We start from the raw sequence: 21,344 nt of genomic DNA on the forward strand, positions 1-21,344 counted from the left end.
TAATAGCTGTGGCCCGACTTTTTGAAGGGGGAAGGAGAGGAGATTGTGCAGAAGAACTCAGTATTATGAAATGTTTTGTGTTCCCCCTGTTTCAGCTGAATAGAACACATGCATAGAATTACAGAGATCTGGGGCACTTAAGTGCAATTTGCACAAAAATAGTGACCCTATCTGCTCATCTAGTATTAAAGGTCCTTATAGCTTACAGCTTCATTTGGAGTGTGCTCTCTTTAGCCTAGATGCTTATGCAAATAAGTTCTCAAGAACCTCTGCAGTTATTTAAAACAACAGTCTGAAATGTTCTCTGCTGGTTGAACATCCACCAAAATGCTCATAATAGAATTTATTTATTTTTTTTTAGTGATGTCCCTGTTAATTTCCCTGTAAATGAATCGGGTATGCCTGACAGGAGCTCAGAAAGCCTGTGAAGAGAGAGATGACTTATGCTCTGGTGTTGGTACTTTTCAGTAAACTGATAACCAAGTGCAAAATGTCACATAAGTGGTCTAATTTCAGCTGAGCTCATTTAGCTTTTGCTGAAGTGTGTTCCCATGAGCATTGCCTGACAGCAGATTTAAATAAAAACCTAATCATGCCTGGCTGAGTATAGTGTCAGTGCACAGGTTTCCCTTGTTTCAGCTAAACTGCTGTAAGTCTGTGTAAAGAGGACACTGACTTCTGTCCTTTTGAGAGAATCGACCTCCCATGCAGCCTTCGGTTCCTTCCTTCAGCTCCTAAAGGCTCATCACTGCCATGGCCTTTCTTTTAAGTGGGGCCCAACAGAGCAAGTGATCACTGCCTCTATTGCATGTCTGCAGTTCAAAATACTGGAGTGCTCCTTCCATGTTGTGTGCAGGTGGGAGGCTGGCTGGAGCCACAGCAATGACAGTACAAAATGCTCTTGAGCTTGAAGAGGGCTACAAAGAAGTAAAAAGCTGATGGCAGCTCTTTTTGTAGCGGTGCATGTGCTGGGGAGTGGGAGCTTGCTTTAGTTCTCAGCAGGGACTTACTTTCTCGCTAGGACTTGGCCATGTGTCTGTCCTAGTTTCACATGAAAGGTGGTATATTCCTTGCAGCATCAAGATGTTTTTAGAAGTTTCTACCCTTTGCTGCCCTCATCCCCTACGCACTTTCTTCCCATCCCTGATACGTGACAGTCACATTCAATATGCAAAGGACTAATAATAATGTCCCAGCAAATTTGTGGGACTCTAACTGTGTAATTGTATCTCAATAAGTAGTGTTAACCTTGATTTTTTAGCAACGCTCCTTTGAAGACACTGCTGCTACAGATGAGATCTGTTTACTCCTCTGACAAGAACCAGATTTAGAGAGGGCAAATATAGAACAACTCATTACAGTGTCCTCATCTCTAGGTTAATCCCTGTCCTCAGTGCATCTGTGTTTACTAGAGGCTGTTTGCACTCAGTTATGACTAATGGAAGAGCATTCTTACAGCCATCAGTGTCCAAGTTCCCAAGGCTTAGAAATCTGCTTTTTTGACATGGGGCACAGCTGGCAGGAGCTGTTGATGAAAGTATTCATGGGGAACCTCAGCTCCACCTTCAAGGATCCTACCTTTTATCTAATTGTCTCTCCTAGAAGAGTAAGATAGTAAATAAATTTGCCTGCTGTGACATGCACCATAGAGCAAGTGTGGCATTACCTTTGCTGCGCAGCAGTGCGTGGTGCTAACAGCAGAGGTAGCGCTCGTTTTGGAAATGTAAGCAATACCCATGTTGAATAGCAAGGCTGATGGATTTTGCCCAGGCTTTGCCAGTTGTATGAGTTTGAGGGATGTCAGAACAGCATTGTTTTTCATGGACAGACTAGCTGGGCTCAGAGTTAGCTTGGGTATGTCTACAGCAAACTGTGTGGTGTAGCTGGACTTGGTAGCATGAGGTGAAGGGATCTATGGATTGTGCATTGGTTTGCTGCATTGACAGCACTAGATGAAGTCATCTGATGCTTTTGATTGTAAGGAAATGAAGTATCACTTCTATGGGAAAAGGAAATGAAATGGGTGCAGTAAGAATAGTGATTCCTTTGGAGTAAAGTAGAAGCAGAAGGAGCCATATTAGAGAGGGATTTGTCTCAGTTTCAGGAGATTCTGCCAGCAGCCCAGTTCTTAGAAATCATTGAGGCTTATGGCTGTGAGCATGGTAAGTGCTACTTGAGTAATCTTGCAGGCTTTCATTTGGTTTCTACAGAAAAACAAAGCAAGTTTGACGTTGGTTGGTTGTTTTTCCTCATTCCAACTTGAGAACTGTTCTGGTTGGGGCACTCTTTCATCAGTTTGCAGAGCACTGCGGTCCCCAGGGATGTCCACCTTCAAATAGCAGTGTATTTACAAGGGATGGGGTGAGCTGAGATGTATTTTGTTACTGGGAAATTTTATTAGAGGGATTGCCGTACTGTGCATGTGCCCACATGACTACTCACTTTCCAAGGGACTCTTGGGCTAAAAGTCAATACTGCGTATTTCAAAGTGGATGTTCTCCTTTTGGAAAAATCACGCTTCAAAGTGTCTAAATAAAAGAAAAATAAACCTTAATTTGCTTTTCCTCGAATTCTGCAGCTCTTAAAGCTTTGCTAGTTGTAGGCTCTGACAAGGCTGGACTGCTTGTTGCAAACAGTGACTGGTTCTGTAGAGTAGAGTTGGCTTAGGACAGATCTAGCCCAAGTGCCCCTTAAGGCCACTTGTTAAAACAGCTAGTGAAAGTTGTTGAGAAACTGGTAAGAGATGAAATTGCAAGCTCTGAAGCATCTAGCTTGCAAGGACTTTGAGTCGGGTTCCCACTGTGAGCAATGTCAATCTATGTTGAGCCAAGGCCATGGTCAGTCTCTGTGAAACGAAAAGTGTCTTACAGGTCTCAAATCTCTTCTTGAGCAGGAAAAGACATCAGAGTAGGACATTGTCACGTTGCCTTTTCGCTGCCTCCATTGTGGCGTAGTACCTGTAAAGTCATGCTAGGGAGGGAGAGGTATCATAAAAAAATACCAATCATACAATTTTATATAATACCTCTCTGTATCCCGATACCAATTGTATTAGATATTTTTGTTTGGTGTGAATTTCAGGGGAGCGTCTCATGGTCTTGAGTGCCAGTTTGCAAAGACAGGGCAAATGCTGGTTTATAGTGTCGCCTCCCTTGGCTGATCCCCATGCCAGCACTGTCACTGTTTGCTCTTGTAGGCTGCGTAAGATAGCGGAGCTACGAGTTGCGAGGGAAGAAGTCACCGAGAGGTTTTAGTCTCTGCTTGTCCCAAATTCAGCTCTACAAGTCTTGAGGTTTGTCCTTGAGATTGTTGCCCATTCTCAAAAAACTGATTCCTGTGACTGACTTAAATGCCATTTCATTCCTCCTCCTCCTGCCCAGCCTTCAAATGCTTTGAAAGTGAAGGGGACTGTTAGCTCACTTGAATTGAAAAATCCACCTACGTTGCTATTGTTTGTGCTCTATAGTATTTGTCTTGATCCTGAATGCTTTATGAATGTTCTGATGGTGACTGCCTAGGCAGTGTCGTGAGCAGTCTGCTTCTCACATTAATCACCAGCTGTGTAATGAGGCTTCATATGTGCTCTGCTAATAGCCAAATAGCTGTCCTTATTTGAGACTCTCTGGTGCTGGAGTTGGTTGCTCCTGTGATGTCCTGCTTCACTGTGCTATTTGGGAATAAACCTCCTGGCATTGTTTGCCTCTAACTCTTGTTCTGGTTCCTGGAGTGTGCCAGTGCCCAGTTCTTGTTACCTGCCAGTGCCTGTGGCTGGGAATTTTGAACTAATTAATGTGAAAGCTGCATTGATAACAGCTGGATTTCTATTTATAGCTGTATCTTCACATGTTGCTAGTGACCTCACCCGAAAAATACTGAACCTGTTGCTGGTGTGAGCTGCTTTTTTCTGCCGCTCTTGCAGTGTGATTGACAACGTGGTTTTCTCCTTGACAGCATGGTTTTCTCATGCCTTCTGGCTTCGCCAGACACCTTCCAGCAGTCCCTGTTAAAACTCTCCTAGCCTCGATTGCCACAGCTTGGGCAAGTCCAGGAGAGCTCATTTGGTGGCCTGTTTTAACTGCTAGCCAACAAGAGGGTGACATAAGTAGGAATGCAGGGAATGATCCTAATGTCTCTTGTGTGGTGGTCTGACTATCTGCTGGCACAGTTGCTTCAGCCATTACTTTTTGCAGGAACTGGAGTCAGCTGGTATCTCCACTGTAATACACAAGCACTTGTCAACCTGTAGGTTTTTTCTGGACACACATACTGAGTTAGTAGCTGTCGTCCTTTTGTTTTCCCCCTCTGCACCTTTCTTCATATGCGTGGTGTGGTGTGGGCTGGGAAGGAGTGTTTCTTCAGGTTGTTTTAATTGTATTGTTCTGTACTTCTCTCCAGCAATCTGCGGAACGCTGCGTAAGCACACTGCTAGACCTCATCCAGACCAAGGTCAACTATGTGGTCCAGGAGGCCATCGTTGTCATCAGGGACATCTTCCGCAAGTACCCCAACAAGTACGTGAAAGTGGTATAAGGCTTTTGGAAGCCCTTGTCTACTAGCATCAGAATAGCTCAATGTAAAACTCAGCATAGCTTGCCAGGGCTCTGAAGCAAAAGCAGTGTCCATTCTGATTCTAGCTCCTAGTACGGTAGGATTGAGATGTTGGCTTTAGATGAGGTATCAGCCTGACACGTTATTAGTTTGAATTGAAAGCTTTTCTTTCCCCACTGCTTCATATTGATGCTGAGTATAAGCCTTAATCAAAAGCTAGTAAAGCTCTTACAGAGAATGCTAGAAAGAAAATTTGACCAAGTTTACGGCATTAGGCTTCTGGTTTTGGTAGTTTCCTCTAGAACACTTGTATATGATGCCATGAAAGTTCATGAGATCCCAGTCAGATTGTGCTGAACAAAACACTGCTGGCTTTCTCCATCGAGCGTTCTCTCTGGCTTGGGCAGTGCTCAGCTCCTTTTAAGTTGTTTCTGCAATAAGGTTTTGTCTCTTCAGCTACAGAACAGCAGCAATATCTTTCAGCAGAGACTTCGTGATCGCCTAAAAAGTAATATGGGACATCTGCAGGCCTCTCTGGCAACTTCTGCTGTCAGTTACAAGATAGATTGCCTGCTTATGACAGGGATACCCTCACATGGGAATATGGGAAGCTAAATAATTAGTGTTGGGGTATTGTCTGTTTTACAGCAAATCCTTTGGGGAAGTGTAATATCCAGTTTAGAGTTACCAGTCTGAAGATGCCAGCGAGGCTGCAGGATCTGATACAGACTCATGGTTTGAACTGTTGGATCAAATATTCACTTCAGCAAAACAGAGAGGGAGGCAGCTTTGTCTTGAATTCCACATCTGGGTGGTCTTGCTGATTAATGAAACTGCATAGCTCTTGAGGACCCTGTGAAATCTTAGTGCTCAGCTTGGAAAAAGAAAAAGCCTAGGAATATCTTCTGCAGTTGAGTGAAAATGCTGCTTGTTGCATAGAAATACAAGACATTGTAATTCAGGGCAGGATTGTCTCCAGAATGATGTGGGCAGAGATGGAGTAATACAAGTTGAATTCACCCCAGTAAGTCACCTGTACTCTGACAAATCAGGTATGAAAGCATCATTGCCACTCTGTGTGAGAACCTAGATTCCCTGGATGAACCAGATGCCAGAGCTGCCATGATCTGGATAGTGGGCGAATATGCAGAAAGAATTGACAATGCAGATGAGCTGTTGGAGAGTTTTTTGGAGGGCTTCCATGATGAAAGTACTCAGGTAAAATTGTGTTGGTGCATCTTATCTGTAGTGTTTCATGCAGTATATGTGTGGGGTGGATGGTAAATATTGCAGGGGTCAGAAAATATGTCCCAATGAATACTTTGATATTTAGCTAAAATAAAACTCTTGGGAGTCTGTAGATTTCCTCTCTTGTGTGTATCTCCCAAGTGTCTTCTTGAAAGAATAAGACAGAACAGGAGGAGTTTCTAGATGTTGTATGCTTCTTGGGGAATAGCCCTACTAGGGACCAGAACATACAGAAGAATAGTGTTGAGATGCATAAAAGTATGATGTAAATCTTAGCGTGCTGATCAGGGAATTGTCCGCAAAAGCATTTTGCAACAGGCAAGAGTCTGACTCTCGTCGTTTCACTGACAAAGAATAGTGTAATGCTATCATAGAATCACAGAATGGTTTGGGTTGGAAGGGACCTTAAAGATCATCTAGTTCCAACCCCCCTGCTGCAGGCAGAGACACCCTCCACTAGACCACGTCGCCCAAAGCCTCATAAAGCATAGGACTTGGGTTTCATATCAGTAAAGGATGTTGAGACTTGGGAGACATTGGTAAAGCATGGCTGAATTTTCTAATCTCTACCGTGTGCCTTTCCTAGGTGCAGCTCACCCTGCTGACTGCTATAGTGAAGCTGTTCTTAAAAAAGCCTTCTGAGACACAGGAGCTGGTTCAGCAGGTCCTCAGCCTGGCCACACAGGTAAGCCGAGATATCCAGTGAACCAGAGTCCTCCAGACATTGTGTCGACCTGCTGTGTGGTGCCTGCCATCTGCCAGGCCAGTCAGCTGTGCAGTAGACAGGATTCAAGCGTGTTCCCCTTTCTCCCAAAGAGGAGGGATTTGACTCTGTTTAAGAGTTGCTCTGTGCCCGTTACCATGCCATCTGGTATCTGCTCTCTCCTCCTTAGCTCTTGCTTCATCCTAATTCTTTCTGTTCATCCACCAAATGAAATGTGAGGGACAGGGTATGGTTATGAAGAAACCAAAATGCTTTCTCCTTGAAGGTGACTTGCAGTTAAAACATCTGGAGCTATGATAGAGTTAAAGGGCCTGGCAAAGACTTTGTTCTGTGAACAGCAAAGCTTAAGCACTGCTATGAAAAAGAAAGACCTGAGCTTTGGGTGGTTTTTTCCCTTTGTACTTGGATGCTGTCAACCACAATGTGGCAGCTTTGCTGGAGGCTGTAACAGTGGGTTAGGATCCTGGATTCACTGTGCATGAGGTGCTGAGTTATGAGCTCAGATCACTGCAGGTGGGGCTGGGCTTGAGCTGGCAGACAGAAGTGCTGTAGTTCTGGAGGGCAGAAGTGGAGATGTCCTGGTGGCAGGAGTGGGTAAGACCTCAGCCAATCCTCCTACACTCCCTGGCTGTAATGACTGGGGCAAATGTGTGATAGCGTAGTCCAAAAAGAGCAGCTCCTCTCCAGACCTGCTGTGTCAAATGATGAAAATAGTCTCCCGGCTGTTTTGAGTGGATTGCGATTGTTTCTGGGCAGAAAATCTGGAGTCAGTCATCAGCTGGCCTTTTTGGTCCTCTTTGCTGCAAAAAGTCATGGCTGTGGGTTTACTAGTACTTAAAGCTTCTATTCATCCTTTTGGGGGTGTTACATTGATCAGGGGCAAGAAATCTGTGGCCTGCTTTTCTTGCTTCAAAACCTACTATTAGGCAGGCTCTCAGCTCCTCTCTAGAGAGAGGTGGACCAAGGGCATGCTGTATCGTTTGACTAAGCCAACAGAAGAAAGGTATTAAGTGTTAAAACCCACTATGCTGAGTCACAAAACACTTAATGGCACCCTAGGAATATAATAGGCGTCTGTTTTTTCTCTGTTTGTCACAAATGTTGATTCAGTCTGGCTTCTTGTATTTTATGTGAATAATAAGTCAATGTAGGATAACAGGCTGTAAAACACTAAAAAGCCTTATGCTTCAAGGTCTGATTTCTAGGTAGAGATACTGTTTTTCACTTGAGTGGGAGAATAATTACACATGTGTTTCTTTCCCGAGCTTAGGTATTGTTGCACTTTGAGTGTCTCTTAGGGTATGTCTGCACAGCAAACTGCAGGTGTGATTGTAGCAGGAGCCAGCTTAATCCAGCCAACACTGGTAAAAATAGCAATGAAGCAGCTGGGGATGGGAGGGATCCAGATGTGTAGCAGTGATCAGGGTCAGTGATCAGGATGGCACAGAACCTCTACATCTCCATTGCTGTTGTCTGGCGTGGGTGGGTAACTAAGCTAGCATAGGGTCATCAGTATGCACTGCTACGTGCAAACCCTCAAGAGTGGAGAATTGGGAGAAATGGGGAAAGGGAAGATCTGAGCCTCTTGTTTCAGTAGATTTACTAAAGTTTCAAGTCTGTTTATTTGGCTGTGGGAAGAAACAGTCAGTCTTGAATCTGTAAGTGCCTGCAAGTAGATAGGAGCCTGTGGTCTTTCATGTCTGCCCTTGCAGAAGCCCTGCCTGATCTTGAACTGCCTGCTGCAAGCAGGATGCAGAGCGTCTTGTAGGAATTGAGGGCGAAAATTGTAAAAAGAGTCCATGACTCCACCATCAAACTGAAAAACAGCACTGCAGAGAAATCTATCAGTTGGCCCAGACATTGTATCTAGGTTCTTATGAGCAAAATGAGCTTAGCATGCTCAGCCTCATTACAAATAGAGGTTTTGCTGTGTGCCTGAGAATGTCTTGAGACAGAGGGCAGAGAGGCAGGTTATAGCAGGTCAGTAGCAGCGTGAATGAGATCACAGAAGAGGAAGAGAAATGCTGAGGAGGAAGGCTAATGAGGTGTGCAGTATGTTGCCAGAATTTTATGGGGGGAAAAAAACCTCAGAAACATTTACCCTGTTATTCTGCTGACGTGGGGATCAAAAAATCCCAGCTCTTGTTTCCATGAACATTTCAAACATGTTGCGCTACAACATAAAACCAGGCCACCTCCCTCTCCCTAGAACATTAGCTGCAAACTATCACCACTCACTTTGCTACTCTGAGCAGAGCTGTTCGAAAAGGAGAGAAATAATTAGCACTTCATGCAGAGGCAGAAGTATCTGCAGTAAAACAAGGGTATTATTGACAGCTGGAGATCTGATGAAGTATCCTAACTGTGTATCATTAGCATCTGTCCATACTTCATTAGATAACTAAAAGGCAGTATAAATAAGATCTCTTTTGGTATGAAGAATACAGCTTAGCAGGGTCTTTTTGTCCAGCAGTGTCCTTGGGGAAGTGATATATTTCCAGGAATCTTGGATCATTCTGTTACAATATGCAGTATTGCATGTCTACCCTTAGTATGTGACAGCATCATTTCACCTTCATTTCTCCTGTCTACACCCTCTTGGAGTTCTTCTAATACTTAATGTTATGTTAAGTGGCAGGAGAGTTTGGAAAGCGGTTGATAGCTTTGTGGGTTGGGGCAATTGTGGGATGTAAGACCTGGGCAGGACGCTAAGCATTAATACTTTGGTTCTCATTTTTAATTTTGGGATGTTCATCACAACAAGCAGTTTGTAACATGATTCCGAAATTGGTGACGCTTGCTACTGGATGGTTGGGGTTTTTTCAACCCAGCAGAATCACTGCTAGAAAAATTAAGTGATTACGGGTGTTAGTCACCTTCAAACCTGGTGACTGATGTATTGCTTTGTGTCAGGATTCGGACAACCCAGACCTGCGGGATCGTGGCTACATCTACTGGCGCCTTCTTTCCACTGATCCAGTGACTGCCAAAGAAGTGGTCCTCTCAGAAAAGCCACTTATTTCTGAAGAGACCGATCTGATTGAACCGACTCTGCTAGATGAGTTGATCTGCCACATTGGGTCACTGGCTTCTGTGTACCACAAACCACCCAATGCTTTTGTGGAGGGGAGCCACGGGATCCACCGCAAACACTTGCCAATTCACCATGGAAGGTAAGCTGAGGTAACCGTGGTGATAATGGGCAGGATTGGTTGTTTCTTTCTAGCAAACAGTCCAAAAGATGCAAGGATCTTTTATAAAACTGGTGAGGTTTTTTTTATTGATTGTGTAGGGGCTTGCAGGTCGTTCAAGGGGCCATTTCATTGTAGAATTTAATCCTGGGGGTGTAGTTTCTGAGTTCCTGGGTCAGAAGATAAAGGAAGTATCAAAGTTCTTGTGTGAGGAGCAGCTATGATGGTTTTTTTTGAGAAGATACTGACTATAAGTCCTCTTGACATGAGAGTTTGAATAAAAAAAGCAGAAGCTTTGGATAACTGGTGCAAGGGCATACTTCCAGGAGGGGGACAACAGTGGTAAAAACAAGCATCTTGGAGAAGGATATACTACTTTGATTTTGTAAGAGCTTTTGCTTCAGCAACAGCGCAGCTTTACAAGCCTCATTTGTGTAGAATAATACCAGTTTCTTGGAACTGGCAAGTACAGGAATCCTTTGCTGTTGGAATGTGAAATGGGGAAGGACAGGCAAAACTGCCTGTCTCGTTTGGTGCCTATAAAGCAAGGGGAGTGTAAAAGCCATCTAAGCCCCATCACTGAAACCTGTTTGGGCTTAAAGGAAGATGACTAGACTGATACGGTCTACCTAACCTTTGGGAGGTGAGGGGAAATGCTTTGGCTTAATGTCTGGAGCTTTAATGCTTCCCCATGATCGCAGTCCTGGAAGTGGATTAGATCTGCAGGAGCAGGCAGTACAGTAGTCCTGGGCTGCGGCAGTGTTGCTGTTGAGCTTCTTCCCATGATTCCTCATTCAGGTAAGCAGTGCTATTTGCATTAATGGTATTAATTACAAATGTAAGTGTACTTTACAGCAGGAGGCAGAGTATCCAGGCTTACCTCTTAATAATATTCCCAAAGTGACATTTGGAGTGTTATTTTTTGCTGTTGCACTGGTAAATCAGTGTGCGATGCTGCTCCTTTTCTATTTTCTGACACCACTTCTCTGCTATTCTTAGCAACTAAAGTTATTTCTGACTAGTTTGGGGAAGCTGAGTTGTTTTCTCCCAGCCTATGAAATGAAGTCTGGCTGCATTGACCCAGGACCAGCAAGCACAAGTCTACCAGTCGGACAAGAAAAGCAGTGGCCACTTTCCTCAGCTACTTCTCCTAGTCAAAGATTCAGGTCACTACAGAAGCTGATGTTTTAGAGGGTTTTAGTCAGCTCAAGGAATTCAGCTTTTGCAAGGAGTGGTCTTTTTGCCAGCTTCTGGCATATACTGTGTATGTGGTTTGACTCTCGTAGCTTGTGCTCAGGCAGTCTGCTGACCTCAAATCTTTTCTGACTATAGCAGTATTGTACATCACCCCAGTGTTGTTTACTACTAAATTACCCATTACTTCAGCATAAAACCTTCAGGCTTCAATCAGCAGTGGCAAGCTGAGGAGGAAACCAGGGCTCGTGGAAGGTCTGAAGGGTGCTCAGCAGAGCACACTGCATACTGATGCAGTGCTGTAGCCCATTTGGAAAATTGAAAAAAAAAGAATGGTGTTATTTAATGACACAGCAGGCTTTTCCAATGTGAGTTCACCTCACAAAGAGGCCCCATAATTGTGGTTTTCTGCTTTACTCTTAGCAAAAGGACAGTAAAACCTTACAAGCTGATGCCGAGGCCTCCTTGTACCATGTCACAGCATGCCAAATTGCCACTTTCAGCCATGAGAATTACGGTGAGCAGCTCTGCAGGAGCATGGTTGTGGGGAGCCTGAATTTGTGCATCCAGTATGATTTTACTGATTACTAAGAAATTGGTTTGCCTCTTTCTAGTGCTGAATGTGCATTAAAAGATATACGAAAATCTGTCAGTTCAAGGCAAGTTAAGGATGTCCAGTGAAAGATAACATCCTCACCTAGTTCTTTGGAGTTATCTTCATTACTTCTGCACTCCGGTAACGACCATTCTGGTGGCTGACCCATCTGCTAGAGGCTAAGGTTTTCCTTCAGATTGCACAGTGAGATGGAGGTGGAAGCATGGAAGTGTGGAGATGTCCACACTGAATGTGGCATAAGAGAGTCAAGATAGTGTTGCCTTGAGTAGATGGGCAGAAGTAGGTAGATGAGTGATGCTTTCCTGGGTATAAACCCAGGAGGAGTTAGTTACGGCTGACAGAATACACTACATTGCTTTTTCATAGAATGGTTTGGGTTGAAAGGGACCTTAAAGATCATTGTGGTGGTTTTAGCATGACAATCATCTAGTTCCAACCCCCTGCCATGGGCAGGGACACCCTTCACTAGACCAGGTTGCTCAAAGCCCCATCCAACCTGATCTCGAACACTTCCAGGGATCAGGCAGCCACAGCTTCTCTGGGCAACCTGTGCCAGTGCCTCATCACCCTCACAGGGAAGAATTTCTTCCTAATATCTAATCTCACTCTCCTCTCCTTCAGCTTAAGGCCATTCCCCCTTGTCCTATCACTACGTGCCCTTGTAAACTGTCCCTCTTCAGCTTTCTTGTAGGCCCCTTCAGGTACTGGAAGGTGTTTTAAGGTCTCCCTTGGAGCCTTCTCTTCTCGGGGCTGAACAACCCCAACTCCCTCAGCCTGTCTCCATAGCAGAGGTGCTCTAGCCCTCTGAGCATCTTTGTGGCCTCCTCTGGACTTGCTCCAACAGGTCCATGTCTGTCTTGTACTGGGGACCCCAGAGCTGTACTCCACGCACAGTACTCCAGGTGGGGTCTCACCAGAGCAGAGTAGAAGGGCAGAATCCCCTCCCTTGACCTGCTGGTCACACTGCTGGGGATGCAGCCCAGGACACAGTCAGCTTTCTGGGCTGCAAGCGCACATTGCCAGCTCATGTTGAGCTTTTTGTCCCCCAACGCTCCCAAGTCCTTCTCCTCAGGGCTGCTCTCCATCCATTCCCCATCCAGTCTGTGTTTGTGATTGGGATTGCCCTGACCCACATGCAGGACCTTGCCCTTGGCCTTGTGGAACTTCATGTGGTTCATGCGGACCCACCTCTCCAGCCTGTCCAGGTCCCTCTGGATGGCATCCCTTCTGTCCAGCGTGTCCACTGCACCACACAGCTTGGTGTCGTCGGCAAACTTGCTGAGGGTGCCTCGATCCCACTCTCCATGTTGCTGACAAATACGTTAAACAGCACTGGTCCCAATACCGACCCCTGAGGAACACTACTTGTTTGATTCATTTAATTCTCATTCTAAGCAGTGTAGGACAGGTTCCTTTCAGCTCTCAGCTGATGGGAAGACCCATTAACAGCTCACAGATGGTGAGATGTTCCTGCCTCGTTCAATGAGCCCCAGTGTCATAAAGTTGCAGATGAATCCTAAAGGTGGGGGAGAAATCTCCTAATTGCTTGGCACTGTTTCCTCAGGTGGTGGCTCCCACTGCCCCTGCTCAGCTATAATGCAGCTGGGAAATTTGGGGAGATGTTTACAGAGCTCCTGGGAGAGGAGGGGTCTGGTTAGACTCTGCAGGAGTCCCCATTTCCACACAGGTGGCTGCAGGAAATTTTTGATTCTGGTTCAGGCTGTGCATCCCGTGTGACACCAACATCTGGGAACTGCTGGAGGCTGAACTCATAGGAGGGTCAAATCTCCAGCTCACGTGGACAAACCTAGCTGCTAGCCACTGCCCAAGACTATAAGGGAGAAAGCTTATATGAAGTCTTTTTGCCCTTTATAACCCATGTATTCTTCATTAATTTTTTTTCTTTCAAAGAAAATGCAAGGTTTTTTATGCAAACCTCTTTAAAGAGACCCACTCTGTATGGGAAATGGAAGACGTGGTGTTTTAATACAAACTTGATGTTTTAGTACAAAGCTTTGTCCTCTCCTAATTTCTTGTTGGGCTTTGGGGCAACTGCAGTTACACAAGACCTTGAAGGATTGCTTTATCTCCATCAGAAGAAGGATGAGTAAGTGTTGAAGAGGTGTAGTGTTAAAGGGATTATATACTGGGAACGAACCAAGTGTGTGCACTACCGGCTTGTAATGTGCCTCTGCTTATACATGCTGTTCTTCCCTGTTCTCAGGTTGGGGGTGGGAATGGATCACAGTAACCGCTTGCTCTTCAAAACTGTTTTAGTTAGCTGTTCAGCATACTCAGAAGTCTCCCTGCTGAAGGGAGAAGCAGAAATGACCCCTAATATTAGTACTATTAGGGGTCTAAAGCTTTTAATGCAAAGAAGCTTTCAACCCTTTCTGTCGCTGCCTGGTAACTAATTCATTCTGCAGTCCTTATGCTACATCTTTTCCTCTTGGCACTGAAGTTGGGAGCAGCTTATACACTGTTGCTAAAGCTTTCCCCTCAGTGATTGAATAAGGATAAGGAAGAGAAGAGTGGCTACTCAAAGTCAGGAGCTGCAATCCTTACAAAAGAGCCCCAGTGTTAAACACCTTGCCAGGATGCTAATTCCCGTGGCATTTGTGTGCAATTACCTGTTGGCTGCATCTGCAGTAATATGAGCTGGAAATAATTTTGTCAGTTAGTGCTGGCAACAGGATACAAAATAGATTTTTAAGTTATCTAAAATATTAGCATCTCTGGATTTGAAGAATAAATACATTGTAATGAGATCTTCAGGAGCTACAGTCAGTCTTACCTTTTTTTTTTTTCCCCTCTCCTTGTAAAATTCAGTGGCAAGTGAATATAAAAGGTAGCCAGACTGCATATGATGAGAAATTTTGGGAGCTGTATAATTAGCATGCCTGCTAACTCAGAGAAAAGGAAATTATTGACAGAAGGGAGGCATCCATTTTAGATTGAGGCCTTTAATTGGAAAAGAGTTGTGGAGTTTGGAGCTGGTCAGCAGAAGTTGGTTAATCCAGATCTGTGGGAAGTGGTTGAGTTTGCACTGGTTAGAGTGAGGGCTCAAGGGTTTTATCAGTGTAAGGTCTCCAAGGAAATCTGGATTTTTATTTTCCCTGTGCTTACATGTAGTTCTCCAGGCCCAGTGGGCTGAAAATCATCTCTATAGGTTTCTCCTGAGCTGGAAAATAATTATTTTCAGTGCTGTAGTCCATGTAGTACTCATGGCTCACTGTTTGGAGGGTCTGTGATTCTCAAGGTGGACAGGTTTCACACCTTGAAGATTCCCTTTTCTGAACTGAAAACTACGCACAATGCATGGAAGGCCTTTGTGCTCAAAGCATGTGTTGAAGAACCACTTGCCATAACACACTGCCTTGTACGTGGCAGTAGTCAGATCAGCTGCTAGGATAAGATTTTAACTGACTTCCGCTCGTGAGCCACCTCTTGCTGTGTTTACCCATGCTGGGAATCTGAAGCTGGGAGACCAAAGGTGAGTAATGTTTCTCTCTTCTGCTTCTTGTTCTTCCCACCCATAGCACTGATGCAGGCGATAGTCCCGTGGGCACAACAGCCACTACAAACCTGGAGCAGCCGCAGGTCATTCCATCGCAGGGTGACCTTCTGGGTGACCTTCTCAACCTGGACCTGGGACCCCCAGTGAATGTTCCCCAAGTGTCCTCCATGCAGATGGGTGCTGTGGACCTCCTGGGAGGAGGGCTGGACAGCTTGGTAAGCCACATCCTCTTTAGCTTCTGCTGATGCGAAATAATTGGAGCTGTGCTTATCTCTGCAAAGCCTTGATCGTTTGTGCTTGTAATGCTTGGATCACTGAGCTCCCAGTGATGAGTCCTAAAACTCCAAGAGGATTTAACCAGTGCTATTGTACCAAATTTCAGCAGGTTTTTCCTGCTATAAAACAAATGTTACTGCATGCTGTAGAATCCCCATGGTCAATGGATATATTTGTTCTGTGCTTTTTCTGTCTGTCAAAGAAAACCAAAAAGTTGTTTTAAGCACATAAAGTGTCCCGCTGCTTTGTAATTGATTCAGGCTGCCTTTCAAGAAGATGTTTGTTCCACCAGGTTCCCATCCCTATTGAATTTCAGTGCAAAATTCTCAGGGCTGCAGGCCATAGCCCCGTGTCATCCCATTTGTATATTCTCCAGAGTGTGTCATGGTTTAATATCGGTGACGTTTTAATTGCAGTTAGGTCAAGAGGGAAGCACTCTGCATAGCCCTCCCCGTGCCGCAGCTGCTCACGAGGAGATATTCTAGTGCTAACAGGGTCAGGCCCCAGAGTATGAGTAATCACACGTTGCGTCTGCTCTGGGGTGCAAGCTGGGCATGAGCTGCAATGAGAGAATCACTTAGGAAGGAGACCGCAGCAGTGGAGAGGAGCTCGGTGCTGTGGTCTTACACTGGCGACAGCCAGGCATTGAGAAGTGGCGAGTGTAATCATCAGCCTGGGAGATGTTCCCGTGGAGCACAGCACACAGATCCCTAACACCTTGGTGACTTACCTACAGGGATGAGAAGCACTCTAGGTATATTTGCACCATGTGACCTGAGTAAGACTACCTCAGTGAACATAGCTGAGTGTTTTTCAGGCCTACAGTGGATTTGTCTCGCTTTGGTTTGAAGTTTGGCTTGTAGTGAGCTGGGTTGGGTTATCTGTGTGCCTGGTTTAGGTGCGCTTTCAGTTCTGCATCAAGCTCTGAATAATAGAGGTAGGAGTCAGCTGGATGAACCCCAATGCAACAAATCCTTATTTGTCAAAGATATTTTTTTTAAGCTGCCATAATCTTATTAAAGTAAACATTAAACACATTTCCAGTGCCAGCGCTACAGGGGATAATGAACTGGAAACAATCTAACCCTTAATGGCATTGGCGTTCACAGAGGTCAGATGTGCTTTAGTCTCTGTGCCATCTAAAGAGCAGCTTGCTTATTTGGCAGGGAGACTGCTTTTACACTGGGGAGGTAGGGGATTAGGGAAATGGTTTAAACTGGAGTTGCTGGGAAAGCAGTGAGCCTGGAGCAGTGACCTTTGCAGACTTCGCCCTGCATTGCAAGGCATGCCACTAAGAAACTGGGATTTTTAATTATGTTACAGCATTACAGAAAACAGTGTTATCTGTGGCGGCTCAAAGTGGTTAGGAGTTAAATTCCTTTGTCTATACTGTCTTCCAGGCCACTTACAGTAACCTTTTGTTTCTCATTAGTGACAGAGACAAATAAATGGACACAGCAAGAGGACTAAAACTTGGTTTTGGGAAAAGAGTTGTCTTGCACTTTGCATTAATGTGCTTAATTTAGTGACCCTCTTTGGCAATAGAGCTGTTAGTTGATATAGTACTACGCTTTTACTTAATATTTTTCTCAAGCCTTAAGTAAATTCATAGGGCTGTGGAGTGTGATGTAACAAAGTGATCATGTCTGGATGGGGAGTAGCTGTGCCTTGGGCTGCATGGGCCAGCACTCTCAGCTGAGTTACTAGATGGGAGAGCATTAAAAAATATTGGAATGGTGATGGGGGGGGGGTTTCCGCCCCTTGGAATGGTCTCTACTGAAGTGCTGTTGCATCAAATGTCCTATCTTCTCCTGATCCCTTGCATGTATAGGTGAATATTTTCCCAGTAAATCTTTGTATTTCTCTGGGTTTTCCCTAATAAGCCTAATTAGTGTGTGAGTGAATGTGATCTGTGTCTTTGTGTATTGCTGTGGGCATGTGTTTAAGAAGTATCAAGCTGAATTAACCCTAACCTGGTATTAGCTAAATTGCTAGGCAGTGTCTCTTGGCTGCATGGCTAGCCAAGGGGATTGGCATTTGGATCTTAGGCTAATATTAAGCCACCTTGTGCAGTGCCAAAAACACAGGCCCAAACTGCAGGTACGCACATGGCTGATTTCTGTATGTGGTGAGGAGGTGAGATGTGTACCGAGGTACCCTGTGAAGAGGGGCTGAGCTCTTCACCCTTCACCAGGAGTCAAAACCAGCCAGGAGCCAGGGATGGCAGTCACTTGGGCTGCTTGTGCAGTCAGTGGGGTTAGAGACTGAAACAAAATGATCTTCCCCTGTCCTTATCAGTGTTCTGCCTATCGGTGCGCCAGTAAGCATCCTGGCTGTTGGTGTAGCAATCCCTTCCTCTTTCTCCACATGAGATACCTTGTCCACACAGTTTCCTTATGTAATATTGCTGACTGATTCATTCAGCTTTGAATTTCCATCTCCATTTCTCCTGAAGTTTTTTAAAATGCATTTTTTTCCCCCTGCTTTGTTGGGAAGACTGAGGCTCCCATAGCCTTGCATGAAGCATGGAGTGGTGTGAACAGTCTCTCTTGCCCCCTCAAACCAGACAGAATTTACTTCACTTTGGGCCCTTATGCTACCAGAAAGTAACCCTCTTTGGTTGTGAATGCTGAGGCAGCTGTCTTCCTCTCCATGCGCTGCTTTGGTCTTTCTTTTCCCATCCCTCTTGTTGTCTTAAGAGTCTAAGTAAGAGTCTACAACCAAGCATGGCTGGGGGCTGATAAAAGGAAGGATTGAGTATGCTTTTTCCCATCAGAACTTTGTCAAGTGTATTTTTTTTAAGGTTCCCAGTGATGGAGTTTGTACCACCTCTACTGTTGATTCCTGTTTTCTGCTTCTCTCTAGCAGATCCCTTTTGGATCTCAGGTGCCCTGAGAGGAGGCAGGGGAAGATGAGATATTTGAATGCCGTGTATTCTCTGCATTGTGCCTCTGGCATTCTCTCAACCTGAGCAGGGATGCAAGTTGCTCTACTGCCAGAGTAGAGCAACCTCAAACCCCACTTCCATTTTCCAAGCAACTGTTTGATATGTAAAAAAGCCTAAATAAGTCTCTCTCTAACAGTGGAAGAAAATGGTTTGGGATGTGCTTGAGTTGATGCATGAAATCATGGTCTGTTGCTGTGATGGTGAGATTGTGTCAGTACTGTTAGTGTCTCAAAGGCAGCTGAAGGTCTGGAACAGGCTGCTGGCAGGATCTCGGCCAGTTTGTCACATTCACTCAGTGTCATGTGTTGATGTATTCCCTCAGATACTTCTTGCAGCTCTATTGTATTTGATAATGCCTCCTTTTCTTTGGAGAGGGTGTCTGTCATCAGAGGGATCCTGTAGCAGTGAACATCCCAACAGAACTAACCTAGAAAGATCAACAGAAGCATTAACTTCCATGTCAAATGTCATTCTGCATTTCCATTTCTTAAACTGGGGGTGGGGGGTGTTCTTCCAGGCATTTAAATAGAGACTGCAAGGTGTAAAACTGGATAAACACCAAGTTAATATTGTTCACTTAAATTTTCCTCAGCATTGCTAGATATTTATTCCTATGATTAGTGAGACTCCAGCTGCTTGATAGGTTAATTTCTGTAGTGAATAACTCTTATTTTATCTCCATAGTGAGTCCTGTAATTGGTATTAAATGTAACATGCATATTGTACAGGCACAGATGCTGAGCATGTGTTAACAATTTAAAAAAAAAAAAAAAAAGGGGGAGGGGAGAAAAAGGGCCTTTAGTACAAGAACAAGATATGCTTTGCTTGTAACCACAGCAGACTCGCTATATGACTTAGGGAGAGCTGTTCCCTAGTGAACAGAGCCAGGACTGAGCCTGCTCCTGATTGTGCCCGTTTGCCACCCTGGGCAGATCTTGTTCTCTGCTTTGCTTTCTTGTTTGTAAAATGATGACCAAGCCCACTGTTACAAAGCTGTTTGAAATCTCCAGCTCCAAAATGTAAAGTAATGATACCAGTCACTAATATGGAAGTAGCAAAACTTGCTTTGGGCAGCAGATTGCCGGATGCAGGGTTGTGCATGCTGAGAGCTGGCGTTTGATGCTTTATCCCCTTAAAGCCGGCTCTAAGTGGCTAAACTTCATGCAGATTATGGCAGCGCTCCAGCTCCTGGTTTACTGTTGATGCAGCGCTTTGTGGGATGTCTATCCGTGCTGTAATGAGCTAGGGTCGTTTTGCCTTTAAACCTTTTTGTGTGTTCATTTGCTCTGAAAATCCATCGGGCACGAGAGCTCTGTGTTGCTCAGCACATCGTGCAGCTCACACGTTTAACGGGAGCGGGGCCCTCTGCCCAGGAGCCAAGGAGGCTGCCGTTAAATCCGGGGGCAGAGCAGTAAATCTGTAGGAATGGACAGGCTTGGATTGTCTGTTATGTAAGGATTTTATTTAATACTCTAGCCGCTCATCTACAAGAATATTATTGATTCAAGGCTGGCAGCTGATCAGACTGATTTATGCCCTGAATAGTAAAGCTGTTTGATAAACACTGGATAGCCACGCTTTTCTGTAATACTTGGACCAGTTTGGGCTGTGTTGCTCTGTGTAATCAATCTGGATATAGGGGGATCTGACCCCAGGGGTCTCTTCTTGCATGCTTCAGGGCAGTGTCCCACCACCGTGCTTGCTCTGAAGTGTGGTGGAGGGCTGGGAGCTGAGCGGTGGCTCTCACTGTCTCCTGTGGAGTGTCCTGGGCTTGGCAGCCTGGGAGGAAATGGCTGCTCCAGCGGTCCCGAGTCCCTGCTCAACAAAGGGCTGGTGAGCAGGGGCTGCTGGTGTTGCTCCCTCCCTCGCTGACTGCTTTCACGTAGAGAGTTCAAAGTCTGGCCTCAGTGGACAACACCCTGGCTTGTTGAAGTTGATTAGGGACTCACCAATATTTTATCAAAAAAACCTTCTACTTAGTTATTTCATCTACTCAGAGTAGGAAGCCTCATATAGTTGTGGAAGCCCAAAAGCAACCCCCAGTCTGCCCTGGGTGCCAGATTCCTCTCCTGGCTCTGCAAGTGACATGCTGCATATGAAGTAACTTTCCTAAGATTATTTACCTTTTTGTGGAACTACAGTGTGAGCGTGTCTGTGCTAGGTCAGCCCCAGCACCCATTTATGCAGTGGATGTGATGCTTCCCCAGGGTGGTCCCTCAGCTTCCGACAAGGAGCTGAGCGTCTCACTTAGGCTGTTCTGGTTTGATGAGCTACAAAGGACATCTGAGGATTTCTGACAGGGCATGTGTCCGTTGCTGGAACAGTGCTGATACGGAAAAGGAGCTCTTCTGGTGGGTTGCTCATTCATATCTGATTTAAGGCTGTTGCTGTAACAGCAATAGGACTGCTGGAGCTTTGCAGAGCTGCTTTTTTACACTTTAGAAAATGAAAATGGCTCGTACTTAGTTTCATTTGGTGATGGAAATCATTCAGCAAGGCAAAGCATTAGTAATAAGTGCTACTGAAACTGGTGGCTGTGATATTGGCAGCATGACCTGTCCTCCTCCACCTTTGACACAGCCATCCTTGGTTTGGACCGTAGCCCTTTCACTTTGCAAGCCTGGCTTGGCAGCATGAAAAGATGAAAACACATAAAATAGGTTGCAAACGAGGTACTGAAAATGCCTGTGCGTGAGCCACAGCAGAGTCTGCAACAAGATACCTGCAGGAGATCAGAAGATGCAGACCATGCATGATCTGTCCTGCAATTAAGATGTCTCTAACAGGATTAGCCCAGATCAAGTGGCCTGCTAGGAACTGTGCTCTCAGCATTTCAGTCAGCCCTATCACCTGATTCTTGTTCAGTAAATGACTTGTGTTCCTCGCTGCTGTGATAATGAGTGCATGCTCTCATAGAGCTCCTTGAGCAGTGATGCTTAACTCTTGATTTGGGGTGCAAGGGAGGGAGGAGGCAGCAATTGTCTCCTGTTAACCTGTGAATTATGGCTCCATGAAATGCATGGCTGCTCTGAAAGCCATGGCTATGCTATGGACGGAAGGCAACGTGGTTGCTGAGCAGTGGT

General features: G+C 45.2%; 1 protein-coding gene across 3 annotated transcripts in view; it reads left to right on the top strand.

Moving 5' to 3' along the window:
• The window catches only part of AP2B1 (adaptor related protein complex 2 subunit beta 1), a 79,580-nt gene that overhangs the window by 28,308 nt on the left and 29,928 nt on the right, over nt 1-21,344 (top strand). For all 3 annotated transcript variants that reach the window (XM_075771325.1, XM_075771327.1, XM_075771326.1), the window contains exons 10-14: nt 4,396-4,511; nt 5,601-5,766; nt 6,383-6,481; nt 9,434-9,693; nt 15,061-15,253. In XM_075771325.1, the coding sequence (XP_075627440.1) occupies nt 4,396-4,511; nt 5,601-5,766; nt 6,383-6,481; nt 9,434-9,693; nt 15,061-15,253 (834 nt within the window). The remainder of the gene's footprint in view (nt 1-4,395; nt 4,512-5,600; nt 5,767-6,382; nt 6,482-9,433; nt 9,694-15,060; nt 15,254-21,344) is intronic.

This window comes from Balearica regulorum, chromosome 19 (genome assembly GCF_011004875.1).
Source record: "Balearica regulorum gibbericeps isolate bBalReg1 chromosome 19, bBalReg1.pri, whole genome shotgun sequence".
NCBI lineage: Eukaryota > Metazoa > Chordata > Aves > Gruiformes > Gruidae > Balearica > Balearica regulorum.